This window comes from Ictidomys tridecemlineatus, chromosome X (assembly GCF_052094955.1).
Source record: "Ictidomys tridecemlineatus isolate mIctTri1 chromosome X, mIctTri1.hap1, whole genome shotgun sequence".
Taxonomy (NCBI): domain Eukaryota; kingdom Metazoa; phylum Chordata; class Mammalia; order Rodentia; family Sciuridae; genus Ictidomys; species Ictidomys tridecemlineatus.
The window spans coordinates 69,660,009-69,678,920 of NC_135493.1; the positions used below are offsets into that span (position 1 = coordinate 69,660,009).

The 18,912-nt window shown below is 34.8% G+C and overlaps 1 protein-coding gene and 1 non-coding gene across 2 annotated transcripts in view; both read right to left on the minus strand.

The window, feature by feature from the left end:
* The window catches only part of LOC101978234 (heat shock factor protein 3), a 55,057-nt gene that overhangs the window by 13,899 nt on the left and 22,246 nt on the right, over positions 1–18,912 (minus strand). Inside the window, exons 3-7 of the mRNA XM_040288561.2 lie at positions 10,585–10,712; positions 6,733–6,857; positions 3,445–3,520; positions 2,934–2,995; positions 132–216 (exon numbers count right to left, since the gene is read on the minus strand). Of these exons, the coding sequence (XP_040144495.2) occupies positions 132–216; positions 2,934–2,995; positions 3,445–3,520; positions 6,733–6,857; positions 10,585–10,712 (476 nt within the window). The remainder of the gene's footprint in view (positions 1–131; positions 217–2,933; positions 2,996–3,444; positions 3,521–6,732; positions 6,858–10,584; positions 10,713–18,912) is intronic.
* LOC120891076 (small nucleolar RNA SNORA1) lies at positions 13,018–13,148 on the minus strand. Its single transcript, XR_005735511.2, has one exon. It is a non-coding gene; the product is annotated as a small nucleolar RNA SNORA1 (small nucleolar RNA).

Here is an 18,912-nt window from a genome sequence, read left to right on the forward strand (position 1 = left end):
ATATTTGATGTGATTCCCATAGAGAAACTTAACAATGGTATGAGAAATAATAACAGGTACTGGAAATTTAACTGACAGTAAATGCTCTGTTTTTACCCACCCACCACTATCATCTTATTCCAGAATCTTACAGCTTCTTTCTTCTTCTCCTCTGGAATATGGAAATACTGATGAGCACATTTGGAAGCTGAAGCCCCAGATTTAAGTGGAAATGACCTGCAACGAGATTCACATTTCAATGTTATAAGTTATCTTAATGTTGCATGGTCAGTAAAAGTATTGTATAGAACCTAAATATTAATTATCTTTTGTTAGAATGATTCCCACGAGACATAATGTTTTAGCATCTCAGCAACAATGTGAGCAAAGAAAAGGACCCACCACATTTTAATGAGAGGCAGCTTAGAAAAATTAGCAACAATTTGGAATATTACCACTGTGTGCTAGCTTCCTTCTAAGTGTCTACATTAAGATATCCTAATAGCTTGCTTTTTTTTTTAAGTATACATTGGGTCAGCTAAAACTAAAACAAAGAGCTAAAGGGGAAACCAGACTCTTTGGAGTGATGCCTGATTCCAGAGCTGGGAAATGCAAAGTATAAATCAAGCCTAGAACATTCTATTATGTGAAAAGTAAAAATGCTCAAAGCCACAATATATCTGTCAATGGACATATTCTGATAAAGATTATAATCCCTTACTAAAATAAGAATCCATGATTCCATGTTGATATAAATAAATGAATAACCAGCAAAAAAAGAAAAAGTTCTTCCTTATAGTAGAATGTAAACAAAATATATAGAGAAATAATATAATTAGAAGAGTCAAATTGTACAAATAGCATGCCAATAATCCCAGCTACTCAGGAGGCTGAGGCAGAAGAATGCCAAGTTCAAGGACAGCCTAGGAAATTTATCAAGACCCTGTCTCAACATAAAATAAAAATGGGCTGGTGGAGGGGTGTGTAACTCTGTGGTAAATCGCCCTTGAGTTAAGGACTACTTTAATGGAAAAAACATTGAAAAGAGTGTTTATATAAATTAAAAGTATCTCCTGGAAAGTTACTAAGTGAGAAATAGTAACTTAAGACTAGAGAAACTGAGGAAACACCCCTTGAATTCAAATGATCAAAGCTTACATCACAGATAATTACAGAAACTGACATTAGTTGTCTCTGACAATGATATACTAAGAATACAGAATCATTTCTTAGTTATACTACCAAAAATTACAATTGTTTTCTAGCCATGACACCACAGCAAACCCAAAGTGATGGATATTCTACAAAAATCATTGGCCTGTACTCTTCAAAAATGTTGAAGTCCATCAGGCATGGTGGTGTAGGCATATAATCCCAGTGACTTGGGAGGCTGAGGCAAGAGGATCTTAAGTCCAAGACCAGGCTCAGCAATTTAGCAAGACCTTGCCTTAAAATAAAATAAAAAGGACTGGAGATATAGTTCTGTGGCAAAGCACCCCTGGGTTCAATACCTTGAAAAGGAAAAAAAAACACCCCCTCAAAAAGCAAATAATAACAATCATCATCATCATCATCATCATCATCATCATTATTCTTAGGAAATACACATGAAATCTTAGGAACAATGGACACTATATCTTGAATTTCCTTTCAAATGGTTCAGAAAAAGTGTGCCTGTGTGTGTGTAAGGATAGGGAAGAAGGGAGAATAAATGATAATATAAAATGTTAAGTTGGAAATCTGGGTAAAAGCTCTATGGGAGTCACTTGTAGCATTCATATAAATTTTTATCAAGTTTGATTATATCAAAATTAGAGGTTATCAAAAATAAGTGTGAAGGAGGGTCCACTCAAATGTGAGGCAAAGCTCTGAAGTCAATGATTCCCCCCTACCTAGGTTTGAAATATAACTCTATCATGTATTAACTAAGTCAATTCAGATAAAGTAGTTAAATTTTCTTTTGGTTAATTCTCATATCTGTGAAATGGGGATAATGTTAGAGCCCATCCAATAGAATTTTTGTAATAATTAATTGAGATAGTCTATGTAGGGCACATAGCACACTGTAAATACTCAATAAATTTCAGCTATTATCTACTGGTTCAAAATAGCTTAATGAAATCTGAGGAATCAAGGTAATAACATGACTTTATTTCTCAGATACAACTACATGGCATATCACAAGGGAATATTTTACAATTATATACTCTGTCTTCTAAGGACTTATATAAAAATCCTATAATTTTAGGTTGCAAAAGACTGGGTAAGGTAAAGCTGGGAACTCCTGATCATATCAGAAATTGGAGGTAAAACATCTTTGCTCTTTCTGTCCAGGATAATCCCTTGTATGAAGAACCTCTATGAAAGTTCTACGACTCCTTAACAAAGTAGAGTTGGGGAGTACTTTTCAATCTATTCCAGAATAATCCCAGGAGATATGTTAAGAAGGGATTCTGAGGCTAGTGGTATAGTTCGATGGTAGAGTATGGATTTAGCATGTGTGAGGCCCTGGGTTTGATCCCCAGCACCAAATACATACATACATACATACATACAATAAAATGAACATGTTTATTTAAAAGTAAAGAAGTCCAGTTCTGTCTGGCTCCTTACAGAGAAGAAGCCTTAGAATGATTAGCCCTTAGTAGGCCTACAAAAGGAAGACAGAAAGAAAAAAATCATCCTGCAAGTAAGATCCAGCAACTAGGATATACCTATTGTATCATGCCTAGCAAAGTTGGTCTGTTATCAAGTACGAAAACAAAAGGAAAACCAAGATACACTGAGCTGATATGTGTGGCTTTTGTTGGTAGGTATTTTTTATCCTGATATCACACGTACAATTTGTACATGCTAAATTCTCTGATGTAAAAAAGAATGATCTTAGAAAAATTATAAGAGAGAATAAAGACACCTTCTGTAACCAAGAAAAGAATTGGAGTTAATAAATTCACCTTTTTCTATCTGTGTTTACCATGTAGTTTTCACCTATCAAATTCAACATAAACTGAAGAATCTGAAAAAAAATCATACAGAATAATTAATTAGGACATCATCTTTAATATTTAAGGAAATCAACAGGTAAAGAGGAAGGTAGAGACCTCATTAAGCACAACTAAATATTTTTTTAGAGAGAGAAAGAGAATTTTTTAATATTTATTTTTTAATTTTGGCGGACACAACATCTTTGTTGGTATGTGGTGCTGAGGATCGAACCCGGGCCACATGCATGCCAGGCGAGCACGCTACCACTTGAGCCACATCCCCAGCCCAATACAACTAAATATTAAAATTTAGTTGTGATTTATTTAATCTTTACCTTAAAAGTCTGAACTGAGGGGCTGGGGTTGTGGCTCAGGGGTAGAGTGCTTATCTGGAATGTATGAGGCACTGGGTTTAATCCTTGGCACCATGTAAAAATAAATAAATGAAAAAATATTTTTTTAAAAAAGATTTAATTAATACCTGTGTTAAAAGTTGCTGTTGCTTGCAGTAATTCTGTCTTAGCTCTGTCACTTCAAGCCAAAGTGTTGCATATTTCCTACAACATTAACAGATTCCTCAAATGAAACAGGACAGAAATGTTTCTGTAGAATTTTGAATATATATATCAAATATTATATTGAGTTGTCTGAGTTAATAGTATTTAAAATGTTCTTCAGATTATGAGACTGACACACTGTCTACTGCGTTAAGGAAGCAGACTAAATCTAAGTACCAAAATAATAACCCAAATAACTTAATCAGGCCAAGGACCTGAACAGACACTTCTCTCAGAAGATGATATACAATCAACAAATATATGAAAAATCTTCAACATCTCTAGCAATCAGAAAAATGCAAATCAAAACTACTGTAAGATTTCATCTCACTCCAGTCAGAATGGCAGTTCTTAAGAATACAGACAACAATAAGTGTTGGCAAGGATGTGGGGAAAAAGGAACACTCATACACTGCTGGTGGGACTGCAAATTGGTGCGGCCAATATGGAAAGCAGTATGGAGGTTTCTTGAAAAATTGGGAATGGAACCACCATTTGACCCAGCTATCCTTCTCCTCAGTCTATACCCAAAGGACTTAAAAACAGCATACTACAGGGACACAGCCACATCAATGTTTATAGCAGCCCAATTCACAACAGCTAAACTATGGAACCAACCTAGATGCCTTTCAGTAGTTGAATGGATAAAAAACTGTGGCATATAAACACAATGGAATATAACTCAGCAATAAAAGAGCATAAAATCATGGCATTTGTAGGTAAATGGATGGAGTTAGAGAAGATAATGCTAAGTGAAGTTGGCCAATCCCAAAATACCAAATGCCGAATGTTTTCTCTGATGTAAGGATGCTGATTCATAGTGGGGTAGGGAGGGGGAGCATGGGAGGATTAGATGAATTCTAGATAGGGCAGAGAGGTGGGAGGGGAAGGGAGGGGGCAGGGGGTTAGAAATGATGGTGGAATGTAATGGTCATTATTATCCAAAGTACAGGTATGAAGACACGAATTGGTGTGAATATACTTAGTATACAACCAGAGATATGAAAAATTGTGCTCTATATGTGTAATAAGTATTGTAATGCATTCCACTGTCCTAATTAAAAAATTAATTAAAAATAAAAGTCTCAAAAACATGTTCTTCATGAAGATTGCCACCTCCCATTATCCTGCCTGAATATTTCAGGTTTAAAATTTAATACTTTTCAAACTTTGTCAGTGAATTAGTCCATACAGATATCACACTAATTTTTCTCTTTTTTGTATGTGGTGCTGGAGACCAAATTCAGGGACCTGTCCATGCTAGTCACATGCTGCACCACTGATCTACACCTCTGTATCACACAGTAATTTTTTTGAGAGCAAGACTACTATTAAGGTAGTCTCTTCTAGACGGGAGAATCTGAGAATCATTAAAACCCCATATACTTCTTTATTTTCATTTTTTTAGTTGTAAATGGATATAATACATTTGTTTATTGATTGATTGTTTTCATTTCTTAAATACATGACAGTGTATTATGTATAATATGTGTTCTATATGTATAATACAATTCTTATTATACATATAGAACACATTTTTTCATATCTCTGGTTGTATATAAAGTTTGTTCACACCAATTCATGCCTTCATACATGTACTCTGGATAATGATATCCATCACATTCCACAATTATTGCTAACCTCTTGCCCTCTCTTTTCTCCTCCCACCCCTCTGCCCTATATAGAGTTCATCTATTCCTCCCATTCCGCTCTCTATCCCACTATGAGTCAATCACCTTATATCAGAGAAAACATTCAGCATTTGTCTTTTGGGGATTGCCTAACTTCACTTAGCATTGTCTTCTCAAACTCCATCTACTACCTGCAAATGCCATGATTTTATTTATTTGTTTGTTTGTTTGTTTCTTTGTTTTTATGTGGTGATGAAGATCAAACCCAGTACCTCACACGTGCCAGGCAAGCACTCTACCACTGAGCCACAACCCCACCCCCACAAATCCATATACTTCTAATGTAGTCATAACATTCATAGGATTAGGAATAGAGAAATAGTTCATAAAAGGCTGAAAGAATACTTAAAACTCTAGGATGGTGGATTTATGCCAAACTAACACATCTATACTTTTACTGAATGGTATGACAAGAGACACTTTGTACCAGATTAAGAGACTAAATTTCCTATACAGAATGGCTTTTAAATGTGTTCTAATACAATCCAAATTCCACAATGGGAAAGTATCACAAATTTTGGGCCAAAAGAAACCTCAGAAGGCCATCTAGTTCACTATTGCCCAATATTTTCTGGTCTGTTTTACCTATAAAACAAGCCAGAACCCACTGGAGGATCATCAACCACATGATGTATCTGTAGGTTATGGTTAACGTTTAACAACAGGCTGATATCCAGAATTAATATGAAGGGTTGGCTCATGGTCAATGTCAATGAAAATCTGGGCTTATATTCAATGTTGATGAAAAAGCAAGAAAACTACTTCCATTCTCCTTACTTCCTCACTCTTTTTCTCCCTTGATGAATATGAAAAGTTTAATTTACTAAGTCAATTACAAAAGATTGAATCATGAAATTAAAGGTACATTTGCAGTTCATCAAAAGATTTGGAAAGGAGTTCAAGTTTAATTTGAATACTTATGAACATTTACTGGAAAATATTCACATACATCTCTAAGAAAAAATAGGTTATAATTTTTTATCACAGGTATTATTTTGAGACTGCTTAACCATTTAAATTTTGCCTTTGAACACTATATTCTGAATAAAGGTTAGAATAACTGTATGCTATATTCTGTACATGGTAACTCCTCAGAAAGCAATGAAATACATCTTAAAGTATGCATTTCACAGAAAATTTTAAAAAACTAGTCCAAGGAAAGAATTAGCCAGGAATTTAGGTCAGGTTACTTAAATACAGAACCTATATATTTTTCTGTTTTCTATTGTCAAATGAAAACTGCTATATGCTATACCACTCATGCCTGCACAGTTGTTTTGGATGCCAATCGTTTATTTCTGATTTATACAGTGGTCTTCTAGTCAGCCACAATTACATGATCTGAGCCACTGGCACATTAGCAGCAGTCCAAACACTAAAGCATTTGATTCAGTGCTGCGGTTTAACTTGAAAGAAACCTCATTAAAGTGCCATGGAAAACAAGAGTTCAGTTTCTCAACTCAGAAGCAATCAACCTTTAAACCTTGGAAACAGACATTGGAAATCTTGATAAACACCCACTTTTTCAGTTCTGCAAATTTGGCATCCATGCTACTCTGCTTGTCTGTCATATCCTGCACTTCACTCATTATTCTCTGCAACTCACGAGGGTAAGTTTTGACATTCTCAATTTTCATTGTTGGCACCTAAAATGAAAACAGAATACAGTCGGGCTGGTTAGAAATTTCACATATCATCAACTCTCCATTATTGGCACTAATGGAAGGGAAAAGATGTATGATTAATCTAAAACAGTAGACTGAATTCTATAAATGTGCCTTTATGGTAGCACGAAGCAAACTATGCCTCATATTACAGTTATTACATACATTATCATCTCTCTCACTAATTGAAAGATAGTCTCCTTCTATCCTTCTCACCATTACCTAGAACAATACCTTACACAGAAGAGATCTGCAATAAATATTTCCTAAATTCAGCATATGTTGAGTATAATTTACATATTAACAATAGTGCAAATATGGGTAAGTCACAGTTTCTATCCCCAAAGAATTGAAAAAGCCTACAGAGAGAATAAAGTATGTATTATAGCAAAACAGAAAATCTAAAAGACAATTATACATGACTTTGACACATATGGAAGTATATTAACTTAGATAGGCACTCTCATAAATATATTTCATTATATTTAAGTTTTAGCTCTGACCCTCACCTAGTTATTTCCTGTTGGGAGCTATTATGATCAGTGTTGGGGAGGGGCTTTAGATTATGGATAATCTACAATGTGGTTAATTCTCAGAAACAATCCAAGTTAGACTAGAGATTCATTTTATAGGCCTGCTGCGATAAGTGCATACTGCAGTATGTATTTTATAAAAAGAAGCACCATGCTAAGAAGGCTTTATAATTTAATGCAGAATAATGTCTATAATAACATTGTTGTAATTATTTCCACAGGTGGTGACTGAACAGGCTTTAATGATTTAGATCTCTGCTGTTGGTGGGAGTATACCTATAAGGTGCATTATCATCATATTTGTTAGATCTTTAAAAACTCTCACTCATTCATTATCTCATGGTGTACATACAATAAAAGTTTTTAATCTACATTAAACACAGATGAGAAGTAACAAAAACAAAACTTTAACAGAATAAAGCAACACATCATGTTACCAATTTCTCTAAAATTAATCTTTACGTCATGCCACTAATATGTGTGAGACTGGCTTCTAGCAAAGAAGAAACTAGAGGTTCTAGGACCCTTAAGTTGAAAGTCTGGAATTCTGAACAAAAGCTTCCAGTATATTTTTACCTGCTGTAAACTTGTCTAAGGACTAAGCTGACTATCAAAGATTGCTTATATAAATTTTACAGATCAGAAGAGTGGCATGGTGGTACATCCCCATAATCCCAGTGACTCAGGAGGCTGAGGCAGGAGGATCACAAGTGCAATTCCAGCCTCAGCAATTCAGTAAGGCCCTAAGCAATTTAGTGAGACCATGTCTCAAAACAAAATGGGCTGTAATGTTGCTCAAAGGTAAAGTGCTTCTGGATTCAATCCCCAGTACCAAAATTTTTTTTAATTAAAATTAAATAAATAAAAAATTTTTAGATCAAGAAAGTTAGATGTTTAGACACAAACAGATGCTATCTAGGAAAAGCAGTATGCAATAAATGGCAATTGAGTAGCACAGATAATAAATTGTATCAAGATTCAGAAGAAGGTATAATTATATTTGCAGTGAAACAGATACCTGTTTTCATTCTTTAATAAATGAAAAAATTGCTTGTCCTCTTTGTAGGCCATAACCTGGTCATCTTCTCTGTGGAGGGTATGTATCATTTCCCAAATATTCACTAAACCGAAGAACTTAAAAGCTAACAAGTATACTTATACAAGAAAAACACATTTAAAGTTTTTTGTTTATTAAAATAAGAAATTAAAATAAGCCAGGTGTGGCAGTGCATGCCTGTAATCCCAGTGGCTAGGGAGGCTGAGGCAGGAGGATCGTCACTTCAAAACCAGCCTCAGCAACATAGCAAGCCCTAAGCAACTCAATGAGATCCTCTCTCTAAATAAAATATAAAAAGAAGTGGGGGATATGGCTCAGTGGATAGTGCTCCAGGGTTCAATCCCTGCTACCAAAAACAAAAAAAGAAAAAGAAAGAAATTAGCCTATACATGAGGCCCTAGTTTCAATTGCAGGCACCAAATAATAATAATAATAATAACAACAACAACAACAACAACAACAACAACACTGTTGAGTTCATATATCTAAATATTACTCCGAATGAGAGCAAAAAAAAGTGTTCAGAAAGTGGGCATGGTTGTGCACGTCTGTAATTCCAGCAGCTGGGAATGCTAAGGCGGAAGGATCTTGAGTTCAAAGCCAGCCTCAGCAATAGTGAGGTGCTAAGCAACTCAGTGAGACCCTGTCTCTAAATAAAATAAAAAATAGGGCTGGGGATGTGGCTCAGTGGTGCAGTGCCCCTGAGTTCAATCCTAAGTACAAAAGAAAAAAGAAAAAAGTGCTCAGTAGTATATTTATATGGCTTATATTTATCACTTGGGAAATCCCAAGTGACTCCTTTTCAACTTATGGGATAATTATTCACCTTTTTTTATAAACTGGGGATTGAACCACTGAGTCATATTCCCAGTCTTTTTAATTTTTTTTTTTTTTTTTTTTTTTTTTGGTTTGAGACACAGTCTCACTAAGTTCCTGAGGGCAGGGTGAGGCTGGTCTTGAATTTGCAATCTTCCTGTCTCAGCCTCCTGAGTCACTGGAGGCAAATGCCACAGTGCCCAGCTGATTCATCTTAATTTAGCTTTGTTCTTCATTCTTCTACCTCACAGAATGGGAAGGTCATTCCAAGGTCACCACATCTAAGATGAAGACTATGGTTTTATTTATATGGCTTATATTTGTGAACATTTACCATATCAGAATTTAAATTTGATAAAATTTTGAATATTTATTAATTTCTGTAATCCAGTGGGTTGGGAAGCTGAGACAGGAGGATCACAAGTTCAAGACCAGCCTTGGTAAATTAACAAGGCTCTAAGCAACTTTGTGAAATCCAGTCTTAAAGGGGAAGGGGGGAGATTGGGGAGACAGCCCACTGGTGAAGCACCCTGGGGTTAAATTCCTAGTACCAAAAGAAATTTACAATAATATATACATTATGTATTAATATTAGAGTGATGATGCAATCAGACATCATGTAACCTTGGAGATATTCCACTGTACTCAGGAAAGAATAAAGAGTGAAAAAAGCCAAGAAATCTTTGTATTATTAAGAAAATAGTTTCAATCTCACAGGTCCCTGAAAAAATGTCTCAAGAAAGTTAGGGTGTTCACAGATCATATAATGAGAACCACTAATCTAAGTGATAATCCAAATCTTTCTGGTTTTGATTTTGGTCTTAAACTTCCAGTACACTGATGTCATCTATACATAGGTTCATGAAAAGTATCTACAGACATAGACATCTCATGAATGGAAAACTTTATTACTATTCTGCCTTGACTAATAATTAGCTCTGGGAGTAAACAGGCAAGTTCAGCAGTTATCTTGTATGTTAGGAAAAAATATAGTTACTAATTTATAATTTAACCTTGTCTCTTCTGCTTACTTGCTAAAATGTTATATTCTCTTCTGCATGAGAAAAAGATGAAATGGCAATAAAATATACCAAGGAAGCATAATAATAAGTCTATAGATAAACTGATATCTAAAAGTCATCTTTCTAGAGAACTGGAAAAAGTACCTAGCAAAAGAATTTCCAATTGCCAAATTCCAGCAACTTGACCCTTAAAACTTACAAAAACTGAAATATTTAGATTAAGGAAAAACTAGCCACTGCCCAAAATGCTACAGAAGAGTTTGTGGCAACAGTCCCCTTACCTTGCGCTTGATGTTTTCTAGAAGGCTGGATCCTCCCTTTTTGAAGAATGGATGTTGAAATTCCATAGTTAATGTCTTCCCTTGTAAAACCTTTCCATTTTCCATTGCAAGCACCTTTCGGAAACCATCTAGTGAAACAAAAACACAAAGATAATAGAATAAACTCTGAAAGGAAAGCTAGAATCACTAGAATAAATAAGAAATAATGTGAAATATTTTACTGGACTACATACTAAATTAATGTACCATAATAGCCTAATTTCAAACTTGAGAAGTGAAATCTCAATAGCTTATTTTACTTTGTTTATATGAAAAGATATACGATTTTAGAGTACTAGTGTGAAAGCATGGACCATTGAAGATCTATATATAATTCTCAAGACCCATATTAAGCAATAGCTTCAAATTTTGCAATATTCCCTATATGTAGTGATTTTATTATCTCAAAGATAAAAATGGGAAAAAAATTAGTGATTTGTTTCATCCTCTTTTAGTGTCTTTCTCACCCTTTAAAAACCATGAAAAGGAAGGCAGTATGAGAAGGGGGAAGCTTGAAACACTTGGAGAGATAACAAACTAGATCATATGCTTCTGAAAAATCATGAACGAAAAGCCAAATAATCCAATTAATAATGGACTAAAGATATAAGTAGAGATTTCACAAAAGAAATACAAATGATTAACAAACATATAAAAAATGTTCAACATGTAGTTATCAGGGAAACACACACCAAAACCACCATGTGATATTACATCACTCCAGTAAAAACAGAGATTATCAGACAGTCAAAAATTGGGTTTGATCTTCAGCACCACATAAAAATAAATAAAATAAAGGTATTAAGTCCAGCTACAAGTAAAAAACATTTAAAACAAATAATGTGCTGGTGAGAATGTGGTGAAAAGAAAGCTCAAAACACTGTTAGTGGGGTATAGCCAGTACAGAGGCTCCATAAAACATTAGAAATAGATCTACCATAAGATCCAGCAATCCTTCTGAGTATATATCCAAAGGAAAATAAAAATCAGCATACTAATGAGATTCCTGCACTTCCATGTTTATTGTAACACTATTCACAATAGTTAAGATAAGGAGTCAACCTAGGTGCCCATTACCAGATGAAAGGATAAAGAAAATATGGCTTGTATATAAAATGTAATATTCTTCAGCCACAAATAAAAATAAAATCCTGTAATTTGCAGCAAAATGGATAGAAATGGAGGGCATTATGTCAAACATTATGTCAGATACTGAAGACAATGTTTTCTCTTATATGTGAAAGCTAAAAACATGGACCTGAATGCAGAAAATAATGGTGATTACCAGAGGTTTCAAAGTGGTAGGTGGGTTGGGAGGGTGGATATAAGGAAGTTGGATAATGGGTACTAAAACATAGCTAGATATCAGGAATAAGTTCTGGTGTTCTCCAGCTCAGAATACCTTATTATATATTTTGGGAAGATACAGAAGAGAGATCAAATGATCCAAACATAAAGAAACATAGGAGGGGGAAAAGCTAATTACCCTAATTTGATCAATGCATGCTGTATATAAAATATCACGCTGGAATACAGTGGGACATGTTTATGGTCCCAGTTACTGAGGAGGAGGAGGTAGAAAGATCACTTGAACTAAGGAGTTCAAGGTCAGCCGGAGTATAGAAACTAAGATTCTGTCATTATATATATATATATATATATATATATATATATATATATATATATATATATAATGTGCATTTGTATTATATATTATGTATTGTACACAATATATAATATATAATGCATATGTACAATATAATATTGGATATTATATAATATATGTAATATAATATCATATATTATGTAATGTATATAATATATGCATTATGTAAATACTATTACATATTATATATCAATAATTTATATCTCACTGAACTCCATTAATATGTACAAAAAATAGATGCTAAGCAAATAATAAAGTAAAATGAAAGCAACAACAAAAAATCATCCTTGTGGGGGCTGGGGATATAGCTAAGTTGGTAAGAGTGCTTGCCTAGCATGCACAAGGCCCTGGGTTCAACCCCCAGCACCACAAAAAGAAAAAAAAAATCATCCTCGTTATTTTTTTTTAAAGAGAAAACAGAGGTAATTGTGTATGAATGAAAGGCATTTTTTTATTTTGCTTCTTAGGGTCTTCTTTTTCTAGAACTTGAACTGCAGAAAGTACTTGTTTCATTAATCATTTTTTTAAAATATTTATTTTTTTAGTTATAGGTGGACACAATATCTTTATTTTATATTTATGTGGTGCTGAGGATTGAATCCAGTGCCTCATGCATGTTAAGTGAGTGCTGTACCACTGAGCCACAACCCTAGCCCCTCATTAATCATTTTTAATATTGAAATGCCAGCATTTTTCTTATTACCTATTTTCACTTGTGAGCTTAAGCAAAATGTTACAGGTCTCATTGTCACCACTGCAATACATATACTGTGATAGAAGCATAAACTGTGTCAATTTAGCCACACTGACCAATTTTAGACACTGATCCACAGTGCCTATTCTCATCTAGAATGAGGGTTGAGACAAGGTCTTGATATGTTGCCCATGCTATCCCCAGACTCACAATCCTCTTGCCTCAAGCTTCTGAGTAATCCTCAAGTGGGATTACAGATTTCTGCCACTGTGTCCAGTTTATAAGTAATTTTATTTTGTACTAGTGATTAAATTCAGAGTTGACTTATCTACTGGGTGACATCCTTAGCCTCTAATTATTTATTTATGTATTTAGAGGCAGGGTCTCTCTAAGTTGTTTAGCGCCTTACTTAGCTGCTGAGGCTACCTCCAACTTGCAATCCTGCCACAGCCTCCCGAGTTTCAGGGATTACAGGCATACCCCACAGTGTCCTGCTTTTATATGTCTTTTATACATACACACACACACACACACACACACACACACACACATATTAGTTGTAGATGAATACACAATATTTTTATGTGGTTCTGAGTATCGAATCCAGTGCCTCACACGGGAGAGGCAAGCGTTTTACCATTGAGCTACAGCCCCATTCCTTATATGTCTTTTTTCTTAAATCATTTATTTATTCTAATTCATTATACATGATGGCAGAATATAATTCATTTCATATTACACATATATAGCACAATTTTTCAAGTCACTGATTGTACACAAAGTATTTTCACACCATTCGTGTCTTACATACATGTACTTAGGGTAATGATATCTAACTCACTCTACCATCATTACTACCCCTTTGCCCCCTCCCTGCCCCTCTCCACTCTTTGCCCTATCTAAAGTTCCTCCATTCCTCCCATGCTTCTTTCCCATCACCATTACAAGTCAGCATCCTCATATCAAAGAAAAGGCTTTTGGTTTTTTGGGATTGGCTAACTTCACTTAGCATTACATTCTCTGACTCCATCCATTTATCTACAAATGCCATGATTTTATTCTCTTTTAATGCTGAGTAATATTCCATTGTGTATACATACCAAAATTTCCCCATCCATTCATCTATTGAAGGACATCTGGTTGGTTCCACAATTTAGCTATTGTGAATTGTGCTGCTATAAACATTGATGTGGCTATGTCCCTGTAGTGTGCTGTTTTTAAGTCCTTTGGGTATAGACCAAAGAATGGAATAGCTGGGTCAAATGGTGGTTCCATTCCCAGTTTTCCAAGGAATCTCCATACTGCTTTCCATATTGGCTGCACCAATTTGCAGTCCCACCAGCAATGTATGAGTGTTCCTTTTTCCCCACATCCTTGCCAACACTTATTGTTGTTTGTATTTTTGATATCTGCCATTCTGACTGGAGTGAGATGAAATCTTAGAGTAGTTTTTTTAAGTTGTTGATAGACCTTTATTTTATTTATTTATATGGGGTGCTGAGAAGTGAACCCAGTGCCTCACACATGCCAGGAAAGTGAGCTACTGCTGAGTCCCAGCCCCAGCACCTTAGAGTAGTTTTTATTTGCATTTCTCTAATTGCTAGCAATGTTGAACATTTGTTCATATGTTTGTTGATTGATTATATGTCTTTTAATGTAAGAAAAAATGTCACAAACATGACTGCATAACTAATTCAGAGAAGGTATAGTTGGAACTAGTAAGGTATACTATCTGAAAAAGAGGAATCAGGCTGGGGCCATAGCTCAGTAATAAAGTACTTAACATGTATGAGGCCTGAGATGCATTTCTAGTACCTCACATACACACACAGCACAACTGTCAACTGTCACTTACCAGGTGCAGTCATATGTGCTGATTAATAGGGAGTTGGGAAAAGATGGCAATGGCAGCATGAGTTATTTCAAATAATTGTTTAAACTAGACATGGCTTACCCATTCTATTTCTTTTTAAAATACCTTTATTTTATTTATTTTTATGTGGTGTAGAGGACTGAACCCAAGGCCTCGCACATGCTAGGCAAGAGCTCTACCACTGAACCACAACCCCAGCCCCCTATTTCTTTTTTAAAAAATAGTTGTAGATGAACATAATACCTTTATGTTATTTATTATTTTATGTGGTGCTGAAGATAGAACCCAGTACCTCACATATGCCAAACAAGTGCTCTACCACTGAGCCACAATTCCAGCCCACCCATCCTATTTCTTTAATTTCATTTAGGAATCTGGATTTATGAACATATTCAGAGATTCATAGTTCACAGAAACTAAGCAAGGAAGGGAAAAAAATTATATCAGTAGCTATTAGCCACAGTATGTATAAAATAAAAATACTGTTTCTGAAACATTATTTAATGTTTTCTCTTATATTAAGAAATCTAACATTCCTTTACTGCCTTCCCTCAGGAAGACATCTAAAAAGATTCTGTCCTATTCCAAATTGTGAATAATATATTTTTAAATGAGCTGATTATAAAGTGAATCACATCCTTTATGCCATCATAGACTAACAGCAATAGTTGGTATAGTAAGTCTCTTTCATGAACTTGAAACATCACTCATAAATTTTGGGGGGGTAGCAAAAGGGAAATTATTATTCTATATTTGAACACAAGTCTGAAGAATGACTAAAATTTATGCCTTTAAATTATTTGTCTTTACTTTCAAAGTTTCATAATTAAAAAGATCAGCATATTTTAAGAGAATTTAAACTTTTTCTTAATGTCATGAGGAATCTCAATATACCTTGCTAGGGAGAAATCAACAGCTGATATCCAATTGAGGGCAATCTCAAATTTAAATTATTTCTTTTGAAATATTGCACTCTGGGCATTTATACATCAATTTTTCTACATAGTAACTACTTTCTTTTTAAGGCCTAATCAGTTTTTTATTTCCTGGTTAACCTGGGACAATAAAGTGTTCTATGGAAAAAGCTAGAAATCAGTCTACAGTAGCCTACATCCAAATCCCTCCACTGAATTAAACTTAATATGGGAATAAAAGAGATCTTTGCTGGGCCCAGTGGTGCATGCCTTTAATCTAAACGACCAGCCTAAACAGCTTAGTGAGACCCAAAGAACTTATCAAGACCCAGTCTCAAAATGAAAAAAAAAAAAAAAAAAGGCTGGGGATAAGGCTCAGTGGTAAGCATCCCGGGTTTCAATGCCCAGTACTTAGAAGAAAAGAGAGAGAGATTTTTTTTCTTCATCATGTCGGAGGGTGGTCTGGGGATAAAAACTAGGCCACATTTATGTTAGAGCTACATCCCTAGATCCCTTGACCTTTTATCTTTAAGTGTTGTATCATTCTGTCTTTGTTAATATTCTTAATGTAGTTTGCCCTTTTTGTCCTAAGCCTGATTTTCTCTGCATTAATATCAGCTACCTATGTGCAAAAACTTTGAACACCACCTCATTACCTAAAAGAGTAAGAAATCCCAAATTTTGAATTATTGAATTCCACGCAAATTTTATTTTCACATGTGAAACAAGGTGATAATACTGTATTCTCACACCTTAAAATTCAACAGGGTAGTTAGGACCCTCCTGAGTAGATCATCCACTTGTGCCCTTATGCTTGCATCCCGAGTATGTTTGCCTGATAAGTACACCAAGGAACATTTTCTAGGTCATATCTGTCCTCCATGACAAAGCATGTTATACACAGTTCAGAAAGTCTAGGTGTTCGCTATAATAATAAACCCTCAAAAAATTAAGTGTACAGATACACAATAAATCTACACATGACAAACCCACAAGCAATCTCATACTAAATGGGAAGACATGAAATCTTTTCCTCTGAAATCAGGAACAAAGAAGTATACCCACTTTGACCACTTGTATCCAATAAACCACAGAAATCCTAAGCAGAGCAATAAGGCAAGATAAAGGAGTAAAAAGCATAATTTGGAAAAGAAGTCAAATATTCCTGTTTGCTGCCAAAATTGTCTTTAATATATAGAAAAGCTAAAGATTACCACCACAACTACAAAAAGAAATCAGCTGGAACTAATAAACGAATCCAGTAAGGCTGCAGGATATAAAATCAACATACAAAAATAAGTAGCATTTCAAAGAAGAAATACAAATGGTCAACATATACATAAAAATATTCAACATTCCTGGAAATTAGGAAAAATGAAAATAAAAACCACAATGAGATTCCATCTCACTTCAATTACAATGGCAATCAACAAGAACACAAATAATAAATGCTGGCAAGGATGTGGGAGAAAACATAGGCTTATATAGTATTGGTGAGACTGCAAATTAGTCTTGAAAACCAGATAGAGATTCCTAAAAAAATAGGAATGAAACCACCATATGAGATAGTTATCACACTCCTTAGTATATTTCCAAAAAGATCTAAAATCAGCAAATTATAGGAATGCAGCCACATTAATGTCTATAGCAGTCCAACTCACAATAGACAAGTTATGGAACTAGCCCAGATGCCTGTCAACAGATGAATAAATAAAGAAAAAGTGGCACATATATTCAATGGAGTTTTATTCAACCACAAAGAATAATGAAATCAAGGCATTTGCCAGTAAGAGAACATCATGCTAAGTGAACTAAGTCAGACCCAGAAAATCAAGGGTTGAATGTTTTCTCTCATGCAAAGACTACATCAAAGTAAGGGGGGAAAATGATGGGTGGTCTGACTTTGTAAGGATAGAGGGAATATCAGTGGAGTAGAGAAGAGACATTGAGGGGGACGAGAAGAGGGATGGAAAAGGGGAAGAAATGTGTAATGAATTTGACAAATGTTATGTACATATATAAATATACAACAGTGAATTCTACTTTTCAGTATATCTATATAGCACCAATAAGTAAATAAATAAATGGAAGACTTGTAGAGCAGAGGAAAGGGAATAGGGGGAGGATAGAGGGAAAAGAGGAGGTACTTGGGACTGAAATGGAGCAAATTCAATTCCATGAATTTATGATTATGTCAAAATAAACCCAACTGTTATGTATAACTACAATTGCACTAAAAATGCATCTTAAAAATAGTGAGCTATATAAATAACAAATCAGGCAATTGATTCCACTTAGAATAGGTACCAAAAATTGCCCAGGAATATATTTAAGTGAATAATCTCTAAATTGAAAACTAGGAAACACTAATGAAAGAAATTGAAGAGGACACAAATAAATAGAAATATATCCCATGTTCATGGGCTGGAAGAACTAATGATGTTAACATGTACATGCTATAAAAAGCAACCTATAAACTTAATGCAATTCCTATTAAAATATCAATGGTATTCTTTTCAGAAATACAAAAGAACCTCTAAAATTCTAGGGAACCTCAAAAGACCCTGAAAAGTCAATGTAATTCTGGATCAAAAAGATAAAACATAACCATGCATAGTGGTGCTACCCCCCAATAATCTCAGTTACATGGGAGGCTAAGGCAGGAGGATCAGAAGTTTGAGGCCAGCCTGAACAACACAGTGAGACACTGTCTGTCTCAAAATGAATTTTAAAAGGGAGCTGACCATATAGCTCAGTGGTAGAGTGCTGGACTACCATGTGTGAGGTTCTGAGTTCAATTCCCAATACAAAGAAAGAAAGAAACAAAGAAACAATGAAAGAAACATAGAAAGAAGGAAAGATTGATCAAAACTGTGGCATCATCACACTACCAAACCTCAAAATATAATACAGCTGGGCACAGGGGTGGTGCATGCTTGTAATCCCAGCTACTCAGGAAGAAGGAGGGTCACAAGTTTGAGGCCAGCTTTAGCAAGACTCTGTCTTAAAAATAAATAGATAAAATTTTTAAATCTGTGGTATACTTCAGTGGTAAAGTTCCCCTGAGTTCACTTCCCAGTACAACAAATGATGACAATGATGATGATACAAAGGTCTAGGAACCAAACAAACATGATAGTGA